This window comes from Bombina bombina, chromosome 10 (genome assembly GCF_027579735.1).
Source record: "Bombina bombina isolate aBomBom1 chromosome 10, aBomBom1.pri, whole genome shotgun sequence".
NCBI lineage: Eukaryota > Metazoa > Chordata > Amphibia > Anura > Bombinatoridae > Bombina > Bombina bombina.
The window spans coordinates 211,616,620-211,630,580 of NC_069508.1; the positions used below are offsets into that span (position 1 = coordinate 211,616,620).

General features: G+C 42.0%; 1 protein-coding gene across 1 annotated transcript in view; it reads left to right on the top strand.

The window, feature by feature from the left end:
- The window catches only part of RAVER2 (ribonucleoprotein, PTB binding 2), a gene marked incomplete in the record, with an annotated part of 339,360 nt that overhangs the window by 318,765 nt on the left and 6,634 nt on the right, over positions 1-13,961 (top strand). Inside the window, 2 exon segments of the mRNA XM_053693676.1 lie at positions 13,706-13,765; positions 13,840-13,944. Of these exon segments, the coding sequence (XP_053549651.1) occupies positions 13,706-13,765; positions 13,840-13,944 (165 nt within the window).

The following is a 13,961-nucleotide window of genomic DNA, read 5'->3' on the forward strand; positions in this document are numbered from 1 at the left end:
CCCGATGCAGAGAGGGCCACAAAGTCACATTGGTGACTAAAAAAGGTATTGCAGTGATGCCTCAATACCGATCAGTATCGCTTCCAACGCTTGATACCCCTGAGGACGTACAGGGTACATCCTTGGTCACTGACTTTTTTTTTGTAGGACGTACCCTGTACGTCCTTGGTCCTTAAGGGGTTAATGTCCTTTCAAAGCTTATTAAAGCAACAGCGATCAAGCTCCTGTCATCTTGTTCCACATAGGTAGAAACAGGATTTATGTGAACTCTAGGTGTCCCAACAAGCTGTGGTTAAATTCTACCTACTCTGTACTCTGAGGGAATTACTGTTTAGCCTTTTAGTGACAGAGAAGTTCAATTTGATATCCTTTTGTTAAAAAATACCTAGATAGCAATGCACTACTGGGAGCTAGCTGCTGATTGGTTGTTGCATGTATGCCTCTGTCATTTGCTCACCACGTGTTCTGCTAGCTCCCAGTAGTGCATTGCTTCTCCTTCAACAAATGATACCTAGAAAATGAAGCAAATTTTGATAATTGAAATAAATTGGAAATGTGTTTAAAATTGTATGTTCTAGAGCTGCAGCAACTAATTGATATAATCGATAATGAAAAAGAAAATTTATGCTTACCTGATAAATGTACAGGTGGCCTCGGTTTACAACGGTTCAATTTACACCGTTTCAGAATAACAACCTTTTTTTCCAGTCATGTGACTGCTATTGAAAAGCATTGAGAAGCAGTGCATTTATTAAAATAGCCAGTAGGTGGAGCTGTCCGCTTGTGTTGCAGCAAAGCCAAGCAAGCTGAAACTAATCAGTTTAACCAGACCTGAGCTATCGAGCAGATTTCAAAGGATCAAGATCTTCCTGTCTATAAATCAGTCCAGATTGGAATGCATAGAAAGAACTGTTTGCAGAAAAATGCAAGTGAAGTCTGTGTTGTGTGATTATTTTATTAGGTTTATAATGCTGTTTAGCAAATGTTTTTGTTCATTTAACTTAGTTTAATTATATATTCTGTGTTGTGTGATTATTTTATTAGGTTTATAATGCTGTTTAGCATTTAAATTCTTCGTTTCAAAGCTTTAAAAATAATGTATTAGGCATTACTTATTACAATTTTGAGAGGGGCCTGGAACCTAACTCCCTCACTTCCCTTTGACTTACATTATAAACTGGGTTTCAATTTACAACGGTTTCGATTTACAACCATTCCTTCTGGAACCTAACCCCGGCGTAAACTGAGGGCTACCTGTATTTCTTTTTTGACACAATGAGTCCACGGATCATCATATTTACTAATGGGGATATTCACCTCCTGGTCAGCAGGAGGAGGCAAAGAGCACCACAGCAGAGCTGTTAAATAGCTCCTCCCTTCCCTCCCACTCCAGTCATTCGACCGAAGTTAGGAAGAGAAAAGAAAAGCCAAGGTGCAGAGGTGTCTGAAGTTTACAATAACCCACAACCTGTCTAAAAACACAGGGCGGGCCATGGACTCATCGTGTCAAAAAAGAAATTTATCAGGTAAGCATAAATTTTCTTTTCTTTTTTATGACACGATGAGTCCACGGATCATCATAATTACTAATGGGATCCAATACCCAAGCTAGAGTACACAGATGATACGGGAGGGGCAAGTCAGGGAACCTAAACGAAAGGCACCACTGCTTGAAGCACCTTTCTCCCAAAAGCTGCCTCAGCCGAGGCAAAAGTGTCAAATTTGTAGAACTTTGAAAAAGATTGAAGAGAGGACCAAGTTGCAACCTTGCAAATCTGTTCCACAGAAGCTTCATTTTTGGAAGGAAGCAACAGCCCTCGTGGAATGAGCCGTAACTCTCGGGAGACCGCTGTCCAGCAGTCTCATATGCAAAATGTATTATACTCTACAGCCAAAAAGAAAGAGAAGTAGCCATAGCTTTCTGTTCCTTACGTTTTCCTGAGAAAACCACAAAAAAAGAAGACTGACGAAAATCCTTAGTTGCCTGTAAATAAAATTTGAAAGCACGGACCACGTCCAAATTGAACAGAAGTCCTTCCTTCTGATAAAAAGGATAAGGACACAAGAAAAGAACAACAATCTCCTGATTAATGTTCCAATCAGAAACGACCTTAGGAAGAAATCCTAATTTAGTACCTAAAACTACCTTATCTGAATGGAAAGATAAGGAGACTCATACTGAAATGCCTAGAGCTCTGACACTCTCCGAACAGAAGAAATAGCAACAAGAAATAAAACTTTCTCCAACATAGGTGTGTCCGGTCCACGGCGTCATCCTTACTTGTGGGATATTCTCTTCCCCAACAGGAAATGGCAAAGAGCCCAGCAAAGCTGGTCACATGATCCCTCCTAGGCTCCGCCTACCCCAGTCATTCTCTTTGCCGTTGCACAGGCAACATCTCCACGGAGATGGCTTAGAGTTTTTTGGTGTTTAAATGTAGTTTTTATTCTTCAATCAAGAGTTTGTTATTTTAAAATAGTGCTGGTATGTACTATTTACTCTGAAACAGAAAAGAGATGAAGATTTCTGTTTGTAAGAGGAAGATGATTTTAGCAACCGTTGCTAAAATCGATGGCTGTTTCCACACAGGACTGTTGAGATGAATTAACTTCAGTTGGGGGAAACAGTGGGCAGACTTTGCTGCTTGAGGTATGACACATTTCTAACAAGACTTGGTAATGCTGGAAGCTGTCATTTTCCCTATGGGAACCGGTAAGCCATTTTCTTAGTTTAGTATAAGAATAAAGGGCTTCACAAGGGCTTTAAAGACTGGTAGACATTTTTCTGGGCTAAAACGATTACTTTATAAGTATATTTAGTGGATTATAACTATAAATAGTTCTTTTAATCTTGGGGATGTATTAAAAAAACGGCAGGCACTGTATTGGACACCTTTTTCACTGGGGGCCTTTTCTAGTCATAGGCAGAGCCTCATTTTCGCGCCACTAATGGGCAGTTGTTTTTGGAAAGCAAGGCATGCAGATGCATGTGTGAGGAGCTAAGAACCACTGAAAAAGCTTATTGAAGGCGTCATTTGGTATCGTATTCCCCTCTGGGCTTGGTTGGGTCTCAGCAAAGCAGATACCAGGGACTGTATAGGGGTTAAATGTAAAAACGGCTCCGGTTCCGTTATTTTAAGAGTCAAATTTGGTGTGCAATACTTTTAAGGCTTTAAGACACTGTGGTGAAATTTTGGTGAATTTTGAACAATTCCTTCATACTTTTTCACATATTCAGTAATAAAGTGTGTTCAGTTTAAAATTTAAAGTGACAGTAACGGTTTTATTTTAAAACGTTTTTTGTGCTTTGTTATCAAGTTTATGCCTGTTAACATGTCTGAACCATCAGATAGACGATGTTCTGTATGTTTGAAAGCCAAGGTTCCTCCCCATTTAAATATATGTGATGAATGTGACATAGTGTCCAAACAAAGTAGGGACAATGATGCCACTGATAATGATGTTGCCCAAGATGATTCCTCAAGCGAGGGGAGTAAGCATGGTACTGCATCATCCCCTTCTGTGTCTACACCAGTCTTGCCCACACAAGAGGTCCCTAGTACATCTAGTGCGCCAATCCTTCTTACTATGCAACAATTAACGGCTGTAATGGATAATTCTATTAAAAACATTTTGTCCAAAATGCCCACTTATCAGAGAAAGCGCGATTGCTCTGTTTTAGATACTGAAGAGCATGAGGACGCTGATGATAATGGTTCTGACATACCCTCACACCAATCTGAAGGGGCCAGGAGGGAGGTTTTGTCTGAGGGAGAAATTTCAGATTCAGGAAAAATTTCTCAACAAGCTGAACCTGATGTTATTACTTTTAGATTTAAATTAGAACATCTCCGCGCTCTGCTTAAGGAGGTGTTATCTACTCTGGATGATTGTGACAATTTGGTCATTCCAGAGAAATTATGTAAGATGGACAAGTTCCTAGAGGTCCCGGTGCCCCCCGATGCTTTTCCTATACCCAAGCGGGTGGCGGACATTGTAAATAAGGAATGGGAAAGGCCCGGCATACCTTTTGTTCCTCCCCCTATATTTAAGAAATTATTTCCTATGGTCGACCCCAGAAAGGACTTATGGCAGACAGTCCCCAAGGTCGAGGGGGCGGTTTCTACTCTAAACAAACGCACTACTATCCCTATAGAAGATAGTTGTGCTTTCAAAGATCCTATGGATAAGAAATTAGAGGGTTTGCTTAAAAAGATGTTTGTTCAGCAAGGTTACCTTCTACAACCAATTTCATGCATTGTTCCTGTCACTACAGCAGCGTGTTTCTGGTTCGAAGAACTAGAAAAGTCGCTCAATAAAGAATCTTCGTATGAGGAGGTTATGGACAGAGTTCAAGCACTTAAATTGGCTAACTCTTTTATCTTAGACGCCACTTTGCAATTAGCTAGATTAGCGGCGAAAAATTCAGGTTTTGCTATTGTGCCGCGCAGAGCGCTTTGGCTAAAGTCTTGGTCAGCGGATGTGTCCTCCAAGAACAAATTGCTTAACATCCCTTTCAAGGGTAAAACGCTGTTTGGCCCTGACTTGAAAGAGATTATTTCAGACATCACTGGGGGAAAGGGCCACGCCCTTCCTCAGGATAGGTCTTTTAAGGCTAAAAATAAGCCAAATTTTCGTCCCTTTCGCAGAAACGGACCAGCCTCAAATTCTACACCCTCTAAGCAAGAGGGTAATAGTTCTCAAACCAAACCAGCCTGGAGACCGATGCAAGGCTGGAACAAGGGTAAGCAGGCCAAGAAACCTGCCACTGCTACTAAAACAGCATGAAGTGTTGGCCCCCGATCCGGGACCGGATCTGGTGGGGGGCAGACTCTCTATCTTTGCTCAGGCTTGGGCAAGAGATGTTCAGGATCCTTGGGCGCTAGAAATAGTTTCTCAAGGTTATCTCCTGGAATTCAAGGAACTACCCCCAAGGGGAAGGTTCCACAGGTCTCAATTGTCTTCAAACCAAATAAAAAGACAGGCATTCTTACATTGTGTAGAAGACCTGTTAAGAATGGGAGTGATTCATCCTGTTCCATTAGGAGAACAAGGGATGGGGTTTTACTCCAATCTGTTCATAGTTCCCAAAAAAGAAGGAACATTCAGACCAATTTTAGATCTCAAGATTCTAAACAAATTTCTCAGGGTTCCATCGTTCAAAATGGAAACCATTCGAACAATTCTTCCTACCATCCAGGAAGGTCAATTCATGACCACGGTGGATTTAAAGGATGCGTATCTACATATTCCTATCCACAAGGAACATCATCGGTTCCTAAGGTTCGCCTTTCTGGACAAGCATTACCAGTTTGTGGCACTTCCATTCGGATTAGCCACTGCTCCAAGGATTTTCACAAAGGTACTAGGGTCCCTTCTAGCGGTGCTAAGACCAAGGGGCATTGCAGTAGTACCTTACTTGGACGACATACTGATTCAAGCGTCGTCTCTGTCAAAAGCAAAGGCTCATACGGACATTGTCCTAGCCTTTCTCAGATCTCACGGGTGGAAAGTGAACATAGAAAAAAGTTCTCTGTCCCCGTCAACAAGAGTTCCCTTCTTGGGAACAAAAATAGACTCCTTAGAAATGAAGATTTTTCTGACAGAGGCCAGAAAATCAAAACTTCTAAGCTCTTGTCAAGTACTTCATTCTGTTCTTCTTCCTTCCATAGCGCAGTGCATGGAAGTAATAGGTTTGATGGTTGCTGCAATGGACATAGTTCCTTTTGCACGAATTCATCTAAGACCATTACAACTGTGCATGCTCAGACAGTGGAATGGGGATTATACAGACTTGTCTCCGACGATCCAAGTAGATCAAAGAACCAGAGATTCACTCCGTTGGTGGCTGAACCTGGACAACCTGTCACAGGGAATGAGCTTCCGCAGACCAGAGTGGGTCATTGTCACGACCGACGCCAGTCTGGTGGGCTGGGGCGCGGTCTGGGAACCCCTGAAAGCTCAGGGTCTATGGTCTCGGGAAGAATCTCTTCTCCCGATAAACATTCTGGAACTGCGAGCGATATTCAATGCTCTCAAAGCTTGGCCTCAACTAGCAAAGGCCAAATTCATAAGGTTTCAATCAGACAACATGACGACTGTTGCATATATCAACCATTAGGGGGGAACAAGGAGTTCCCTGGCGATGGAGGAAGTGACCAAAATAATTCAATGGGCGGAGAATCACTCCTGCCACTTGTCTGCAATCCACATCCCAGGAGTGGAAAATTGGGAAGCGGATTTTCTGAGTCGTCAGACTTTCCATCCGGGGGAGTGGGAACTCCATCCGGAAGTCTTTGCCCAAATAACTCAATTATGGGGCATTCCAGACATGGACCTGATGGCGTCTCGTCAGAACTTCAAGGTTCCTTGCTACGGGTCCAGATCCAGGGATCCCAAGGCGACTCTAGTAGATGCACTGATAGCGCCTTGGACCTTCAACCTAGCTTATGTATTCCCACCGTTTCCTCTCATTCCCAGGCTGGTAGCCAGGATCAATCAGGAGAGGGCTTCGGTGATCTTGATAGCTCCTGCGTGGCCACGCAGAACTTGGTATGCAGACCTGGTGAATATGTCATCGGCTCCACCATGGAAGCTACCTTTGAGACAGGACCTTCTTGTTCAAGGTCCATTCGAACATCCGAATCTGGCTTCACTCCGACTGCTTGGAGATTGAACGCTTGATTTTATCAAAGCGTGGGTTTTCAGATTCTGTCATTGATACTCTTGTCCAGGCTAGAAAGCCTGTAACTAGGAAAATTTACCATAAAATATGGAAAAAATATATCTGTTGGTGTGAATCTAAAGGATTCCCATGGAACAAGATAAAAATTCCTAAGATTCTATCCTTTCTACAAGAGGGTTTGGAGAAAGGATTATCTGCAAGTTCTTTGAAGGGACAGATTTCTGCTTTATCTGTTTTACTTCACAAAAAGCTGGCGGCTGTGCCAGATGTTCAAGCTTTTGTTCAGGCTCTGGTTAGAATCAAGCCTGTTTACAAACCTTTGACTCCTCCTTGGAGTCTCAATTTAGTTCTTTCAGTTCTTCAAGGGGTTCCGTTTGAACCCTTACATTCCGTAGATATTAAGTTACTATCTTGGAAAGTTTTGTTTTTGGTTGCAATTTCTTCTGCTAGAAGAGTTTCAGAGTTATCTGCTCTGCAGTGTTCTCCTCCTTATCTGGTGTTCCATGCAGATAAGGTGGTTTTGCGTACTAAACCTGGTTTTCTTCCGAAAGTTGTTTCTAACAAAAATATTAACCAGGAGATAGTTGTGCCTTCTTTGTGTCCGAATCCAGTTTCAAAGAAGGAACGTTTGTTACACAATTTGGATGTAGTTCGTGCTCTAAAGTTCTATTTAGAGGCTACAAAGGATTTCAGACAAACATCTTCTTTGTTTGTTGTTTATTCTGGTAAAGGGAGAGGTCAAAAAGCAACTTCTACCTCTCTCTCTTTTTGGCTTAAAAGCATCATCCGATTGGCTTATGAGACTGCCGGACGGCAGCCTCCTAAAAGAATCACAGCTCACTCCACTAGGGCTGTGGCTTCCACATGGGCCTTCAAGAACGAGGCTTCTGTTGATCAGATATGTAAGGCAGCGACTTGGTCTTCACTGCACACTTTTACCAAATTTTACAAATTTGATACTTTTGCTTCTTCTGAGGCTATTTTTGGGAGAAAGGTTTTGCAAGCCGTGGTGCCTTCCATCTAGGTGACCTGATTTGCTCCCTCCCATCATCCGTGTCCTAAAGCTTTGGTATTGGTTCCCACAAGTAAGGATGACGCCGTGGACCGGACACACCTATGTTGGAGAAAACAGAATTTATGCTTACCTGATAAATTACTTTCTCCAACGGTGTGTCCGGTCCACGGCCCGCCCTGGTTTTTTTAATCAGGTCTGATGAATTATTTTCTCTAACTACAGTCACCACGGTATCATATGATTTCTCCTATGCATATTCCTCCTTTACGTCGGTCGAATGACTGGGGTAGGCGGAGCCTAGGAGGGATCATGTGACCAGCTTTGCTGGGCTCTTTGCCATTTCCTGTTGGGGAAGAGAATATCCCACAAGTAAGGATGACGCCGTGGACCGGACACACCGTTGGAGAAAGTAATTTATCAGGTAAGCATAAATTCTGTTTTCCAAGATAACAACTCAATATCTAAATGAAAGAATAGGCTCAAACAGATCCCCTTGAAGAACTCTGAAAACTAAATTCAGACTCCATGGAGGAGTAACTGGTGTGAACCCAGGCCTGATCCTGACTAAGGCCTGACAAAATGATTGTACATCTGGAATATCTACCAGACGTTTGAGTAACAAAAAAGAGAATGGTTACCCCTTAGGGAACTTGACGCTAAACTTCCTCCAAACCCTCTTGGAGAAAAGACAAAATTCTAGGAATCCCATCTACTCCATGAGTAGCCCATGGATTCACACAAATAGAGATATTTACACCATATCTTATGATTAATTTGACTAGAAACAGGCTTTCGAGCCTGAATCATGGTCACAGTGACCGAATCAGTAAAACCCTGCTTGGATAATAAGTGTTCAATCTCCAAGCAGTCAGATTCAGAAAACAGATTTGGGTGAAGGAGGGGCCCTTGAATTAGAAGGTCCTTCCTCAACGGAAGTCTCCAATGTGGCAGAGATGACTTGTCCACCAGATCTGCATACCAAATCCTTCAAGGCAAAGTCGGTGTTATGAGGATCACCGAAGCCCTCTCCTGCTTGATTAGAGCAATGGCCCGAGGAAGAAAAACAGAGGAAAAATCTGGAAAACACTTCCGGATGGAGTTCCCACTCCCCTGGATGAAAGGACTGCCTGCTCAGGAAATCCGCCTCCCAAATATTCCACCTTGGGATGTAGCTCGCCAACAGGCAGCAAGAATGGGCCTCCGCCCTCTGAACTATATTGTATACATCTGTCATCGCTAAGGAACACCTCGTTCCTCCCTGATGATTGATGGAAGCCACTGACGTCATTTTGATCGACTGGAACCTAATAAACTGGACCGAGGCTAAACGAGGCCAGGCCAGAAGAACATTGTAGATCACTCGCAGCTCCAGAATGTTTAAAGGAAGAACGGACTCTGGCTGAGTCCAAACTCCCTGAGCCCTTAGGGAGCCCCAGACTACTCCCCACCCTAGAAGGCAGGTGTCAGTTGTCACAATCACCCAAGATGGGCTGCGGAAGCAGGATTCATGGGAGAGATAATCCAGAGACAACCACCTTTAAAGAGAATCCCTTGTCTCCTGCTCCAATGATAATCGAGGAGACACATCTGTATAATCTCTGATCTATTGCCTGAGTATGCATAACTGCATAGATCTGAGATGGAACCGAGCAAAAGGGATGATGTCCATTGCCGCCACCATCTGCCAGATTACCTCCATGCACTGAGCCACTGAAGGCCCGAGGAGTGGACTGAATGACTAGACAAGTATTGATAATCTCCAAGTTCCTGACATTTTGTCAGAAAAATCTTCATTGATATGGGATCTATTAAGGTTCCCAAGAAAGTTACACTCGTGCTTGGGACTGAGGAACTCTTTTTCCAAATTTACCTTCCACCCGTTAGACCACAGGAAGGATAACGCCATGTCCAAGTGGAATCTTACTAGCTGTAAGGAAGAGTCACGAACTGGAAGCGTTTGTCCAGAAAGGCAAACCTTAGAACTTGGGAATGGCACATGAAGGTACACGTCCTTTAAATCCACTGATGCCCTAAATAGACGCTCTTGGATCAAGGAAAGAATGGAACGAATAGCTTCCATCTAGAAGGACGGTACACTAAGAAAATCTGTTTAGACTCTTGAGATCTAAAAAGTGGTCTGAAGGTTTCCTCTTTTTTGGGAACCACAAACAGATTGGTATAAAAAAAAAAACAGACCCAGGACCTTTATTGGAACTGGAACAATCACTCCCAGGTCTGAGATGTCTCCTACGCAGTGTAAGAACGCCTCTCCTTTTGACTGATCTGCAGATAGTCGTGAAAGCAGAAACCTGCCTCTGAGAGGAAAAACTTTTTGAACTCTAATTTGAATCCTTGGAACACTATTTACTATTGCCCAGGGATTCTGAACATCTCTAACCCAAGCCTGAGCAAAGACTGAAAGTCTGCCCCCTTCAAGATCCGATCCCGGATCGTGGCATGTCCTTCATGCTGTCTTTGATTCAACAGCAGGCTATTAGGATCTATTTATATATTTTTTTTCTTGAAATTCTTTAAAATATCAAAAGAATTATGTCCGTCAAGCCAGATTCCCACAAGGTCTTCCCCTTGTAAGGAATCGCAAAAAGCTTAGACGTAGAGCATGCATCCGTAGAACAAGGCTCTAACCATAAAGCTCTGTGAGCTGGAACAGAGAAACCTGAAACCTATGCTCCCAATTTGATAACATGAAGGGTCAATTTGAAAGCCTTTATCCTATCCTGGATTTTATCCAGGGGAGTTTCCGACTTAATAGCATTAGACAACGCATCAAACCAATATGCCGTTGCACTAGTGACGGTACTACAGCTGGTAGTCATTGAAAGCCCTATTTAATTTTAGTCCATAGAATCTCTGAGAATTCAACTATCCACAAAGGGAATAGTAGTTCTCTTAGCTAAGCTGGAAACTACTCCTTCCACCTTAGGGAATATTAGCCCAGCCCTCCTTAGCTGAGTCAGCTATGGGAAACCTCTTTGTAAATATAGGGAATGCGGTCATATCCATTCCTTATAACTTACTGGACGCACTAGGATAGCATACCCCGGTATTGTCGGAGTCGCCCCGGGTCTTAAAGTAACAAATGGAAGTGCCTCAGGATAAAATAAAAGATATTATTCCATCTGAGTCTCTCTCAGATAATCCCGAAGTATCTTCCTCTTTCAGGTAACAGGGAAGAACCATTCAGAATAGTAACTACTGAATCAATCAATTTTCTATTCTAAATGATTGAGAATAATTCCTCTAGTAATGCTTTCTACCTCGTGGGAAGAACATATAATTCATGAAATTTAGAATAACTCCGGGTGGAGTTGAAAAGGAAGCGCAGGGCACTGCATGTGGGCCATAAAGTTTAGTGGGACACTATAGGGGAAATTTGTGGCATAGATTGACCATTGTCAACAGACTCCTAAACAGCAAAGGCCTTAGAAGGAGTAGGTTCAGAAAAAAGTGAAATTTTTTAATAAAAATTGACACATAAAAAACGTTACTGTCTCTTTAATTTTTAAAAAGTAACTCATCTTTTGTGTGTTTGTGTTCCATCCTAAATCACAAAGGATTAAATAAACTGTAAACAGCTGAAATTCTGTTAATAAAAATTAACAGATAAAAAAACATTACTGTCCCTTTAAATTTTAAACTGTAACATTTTCTTTTTGCACGCAGGAATGAGGTAGCAATCCAATAATGAAGCACCTACTTACACCTCAGATATTTTGCTAAGGTGTCTATTTAAATGCAATAAGACTCATTTATCTCAGTTTGATGACAGACAAAGACATATTAAACTGTTTATTTCTTTGTATAAACAATACGATAAAAAACATAAGCAAGTCTGAAACGCTGTACTTCTCACAGCGCTGGCTGGACCCGCATTGAGAGGGAAAAAAACACTAATGACTGTGTTAGATGCTCAGCCTTCCGATATTAGTAATTGAGGTAGAAAACGCAATCTAACACAGCCACAACGTAGCTCCGCCCTTCGTGGGCTTGATAATACTCCATTTCCCGGCACTTTCATTGTGCCTTAAGCTAGGGGAAGGTGCGGCCCAAAAACGGCGCCAAAGGTAACTCCGCCCATCGTGGGCGTATCACTAAACAATCTCCCGGTCGCCATTAATATGTATAGAGAGGCTACCGGGAGCTAACTGAACCACACTATTATGTATACAGCCACACTTAGTTCCCCCAGCTACCACAGGAACCCTGCTACCGCAAGTAAGGTAGCGTTATAGCCCAAGTGAGTGACTCAAACAATTATCTCCTGAGTCTTATTACTTTGTCCCAAGTGAATGTGCTGTCACAGGGTCCCCTCCCCTTATAGGAATAGGAGGAATGTCCCAATAAAGTGCTCCACTTCCTCTGAGATCACCCAGACCCAGAATAAAAAGTTAGCACTTACCTTTAAAATCTGCCCGACAGCAGGGCAGGCAGCTCAGCAGGTTTATGAGGTCCTCTCCCTCACATAGCCCTGTGGAAAAAGGATAGAGCCTGAGTAATCTGCCATCCGAGTTAGGGCCGCATCAGTATGGGAGGCGCAGTGAGAATTATGTCCCACAAGTTCCCATTGCTTTAAAACCACCAAAAGCTCTACTGTAGAGACTGATATGGACTACGGCTACACCCTAGAATAAAGCAGCACACTCTGGCACTACTTTTAAAATAATAAACTCTTGATTAAAGAATCTTTTCTAACACCTCACTTTACCTCTTCCTATCACTAACGTAGGCAAAGAGAATGACTGGGGTGGGAGGGAAGGGAGGAGCTATTTAACAGCTCTGCTGTGGTGCTCTTCGCCTCCTCCTGCTGACCAGGAGTGGAATATCCCATTAGTAATTATGATAATCCGTGGACTCATCGTGTCATAAAAAAGAAATAGTTGTCAATCTCATAATCGATTAGTTGGTTTGCAATTAGTTGTTCTGTGCACGGCATCAACTGCTTCACTCCGATGAGCTCCTGCACATGGTATTGTGTTTTATGGTTACATCTACAGAGGTTTACTTTTCACGACAGTATAAGTTTACAGCTACTCCTGTCTTACGTGCAACCCTGACATAAAATAGGAGTCATCATTTGGATTGTTTATATTAAATCAGATGATTTGTGATTATGCTTTGCATGATATTGTGCCGAGCTTGTTATTTACACCTAGCCTAGATTGATGTGCACTAACACTATTATCTGTTTGCAAAACTATTAGCAGATCACTTTCTATTGCTGATTATATGTACTGTATAAATAAATGTGTAAGGCTTTGTCCTATTATTGATATATAGTTGTAATATGAACCAAATCCAACCTCTAGAAGTATATATCTGCTATTTTAAGTGCAGACTAGATCATTTTTTCCCTAACCTTTTATAGCTGGTTATTTACCATTGCATATAGATATTCAAGATATTTTTTATGTTAGAATGAAGGTAGGTACAGGCTTACTTTGTTAAGAGGCCACTTGCATCGGTGGAGAGCTAACAAAGAAAGATAAATATCCCACCTTGGTGAAATTAGCAAAACCCTACTTATGCATCTCAGGCACCTCAACACAATCTAACGCCTCTTCTCTGCTGCAGGAAAAATGACTTGCAAATAGAGAGCCAGCCCCAGCCAGGAGCAGGTGTTCATGTTTGCACTTGAATGCAAAGTTTCTGAGAGTGTGAATAACAGATTGCAGTTCTACCTCTTTTGTTGCTTGATTATAAAATTAACAGTTGTTAGTCTGAAGTTTGTATTTACTCAGTATGTGGATTTTATTTTAATTATAGGATATTTTTTTTTTTTTTTTTAAATCCGATTAGTTGATAAATCAAAAAAATAATCGTCTGATTAATCGATTATGAAAATAATCGTTAGTTGCAGCCCTAGTCTTCAAGTTGGATATAAAAGATAGAGAATATTTAGGGGTATCAGGTGCCAAATGCTTACTTTATGCACATTAATGAGTTGTTGCTTATGTAAAACTGCTCTCCTCTTCTTTTCTTTGAAGAAAACCTCAACTTCTGACCAATACCAAGCAGGGGCTGAGGGAGAAAGCTACTATTACCAGGTAATTATTTCAGCAGCTTGTTGGTATATGTATCACTGTGTCGCAAGTCTAATTTAGTTCTTACCATTTGCTAGGCTGCTGGATACGGGGACTACAATACATATGTTCAAGCACCCCCTACATATTATGCCAATGCGCAAGGTTCATACCAAGTGGGCAGCTCGGAATCCTCCGATAAGGTTTGTACAGGAATGAT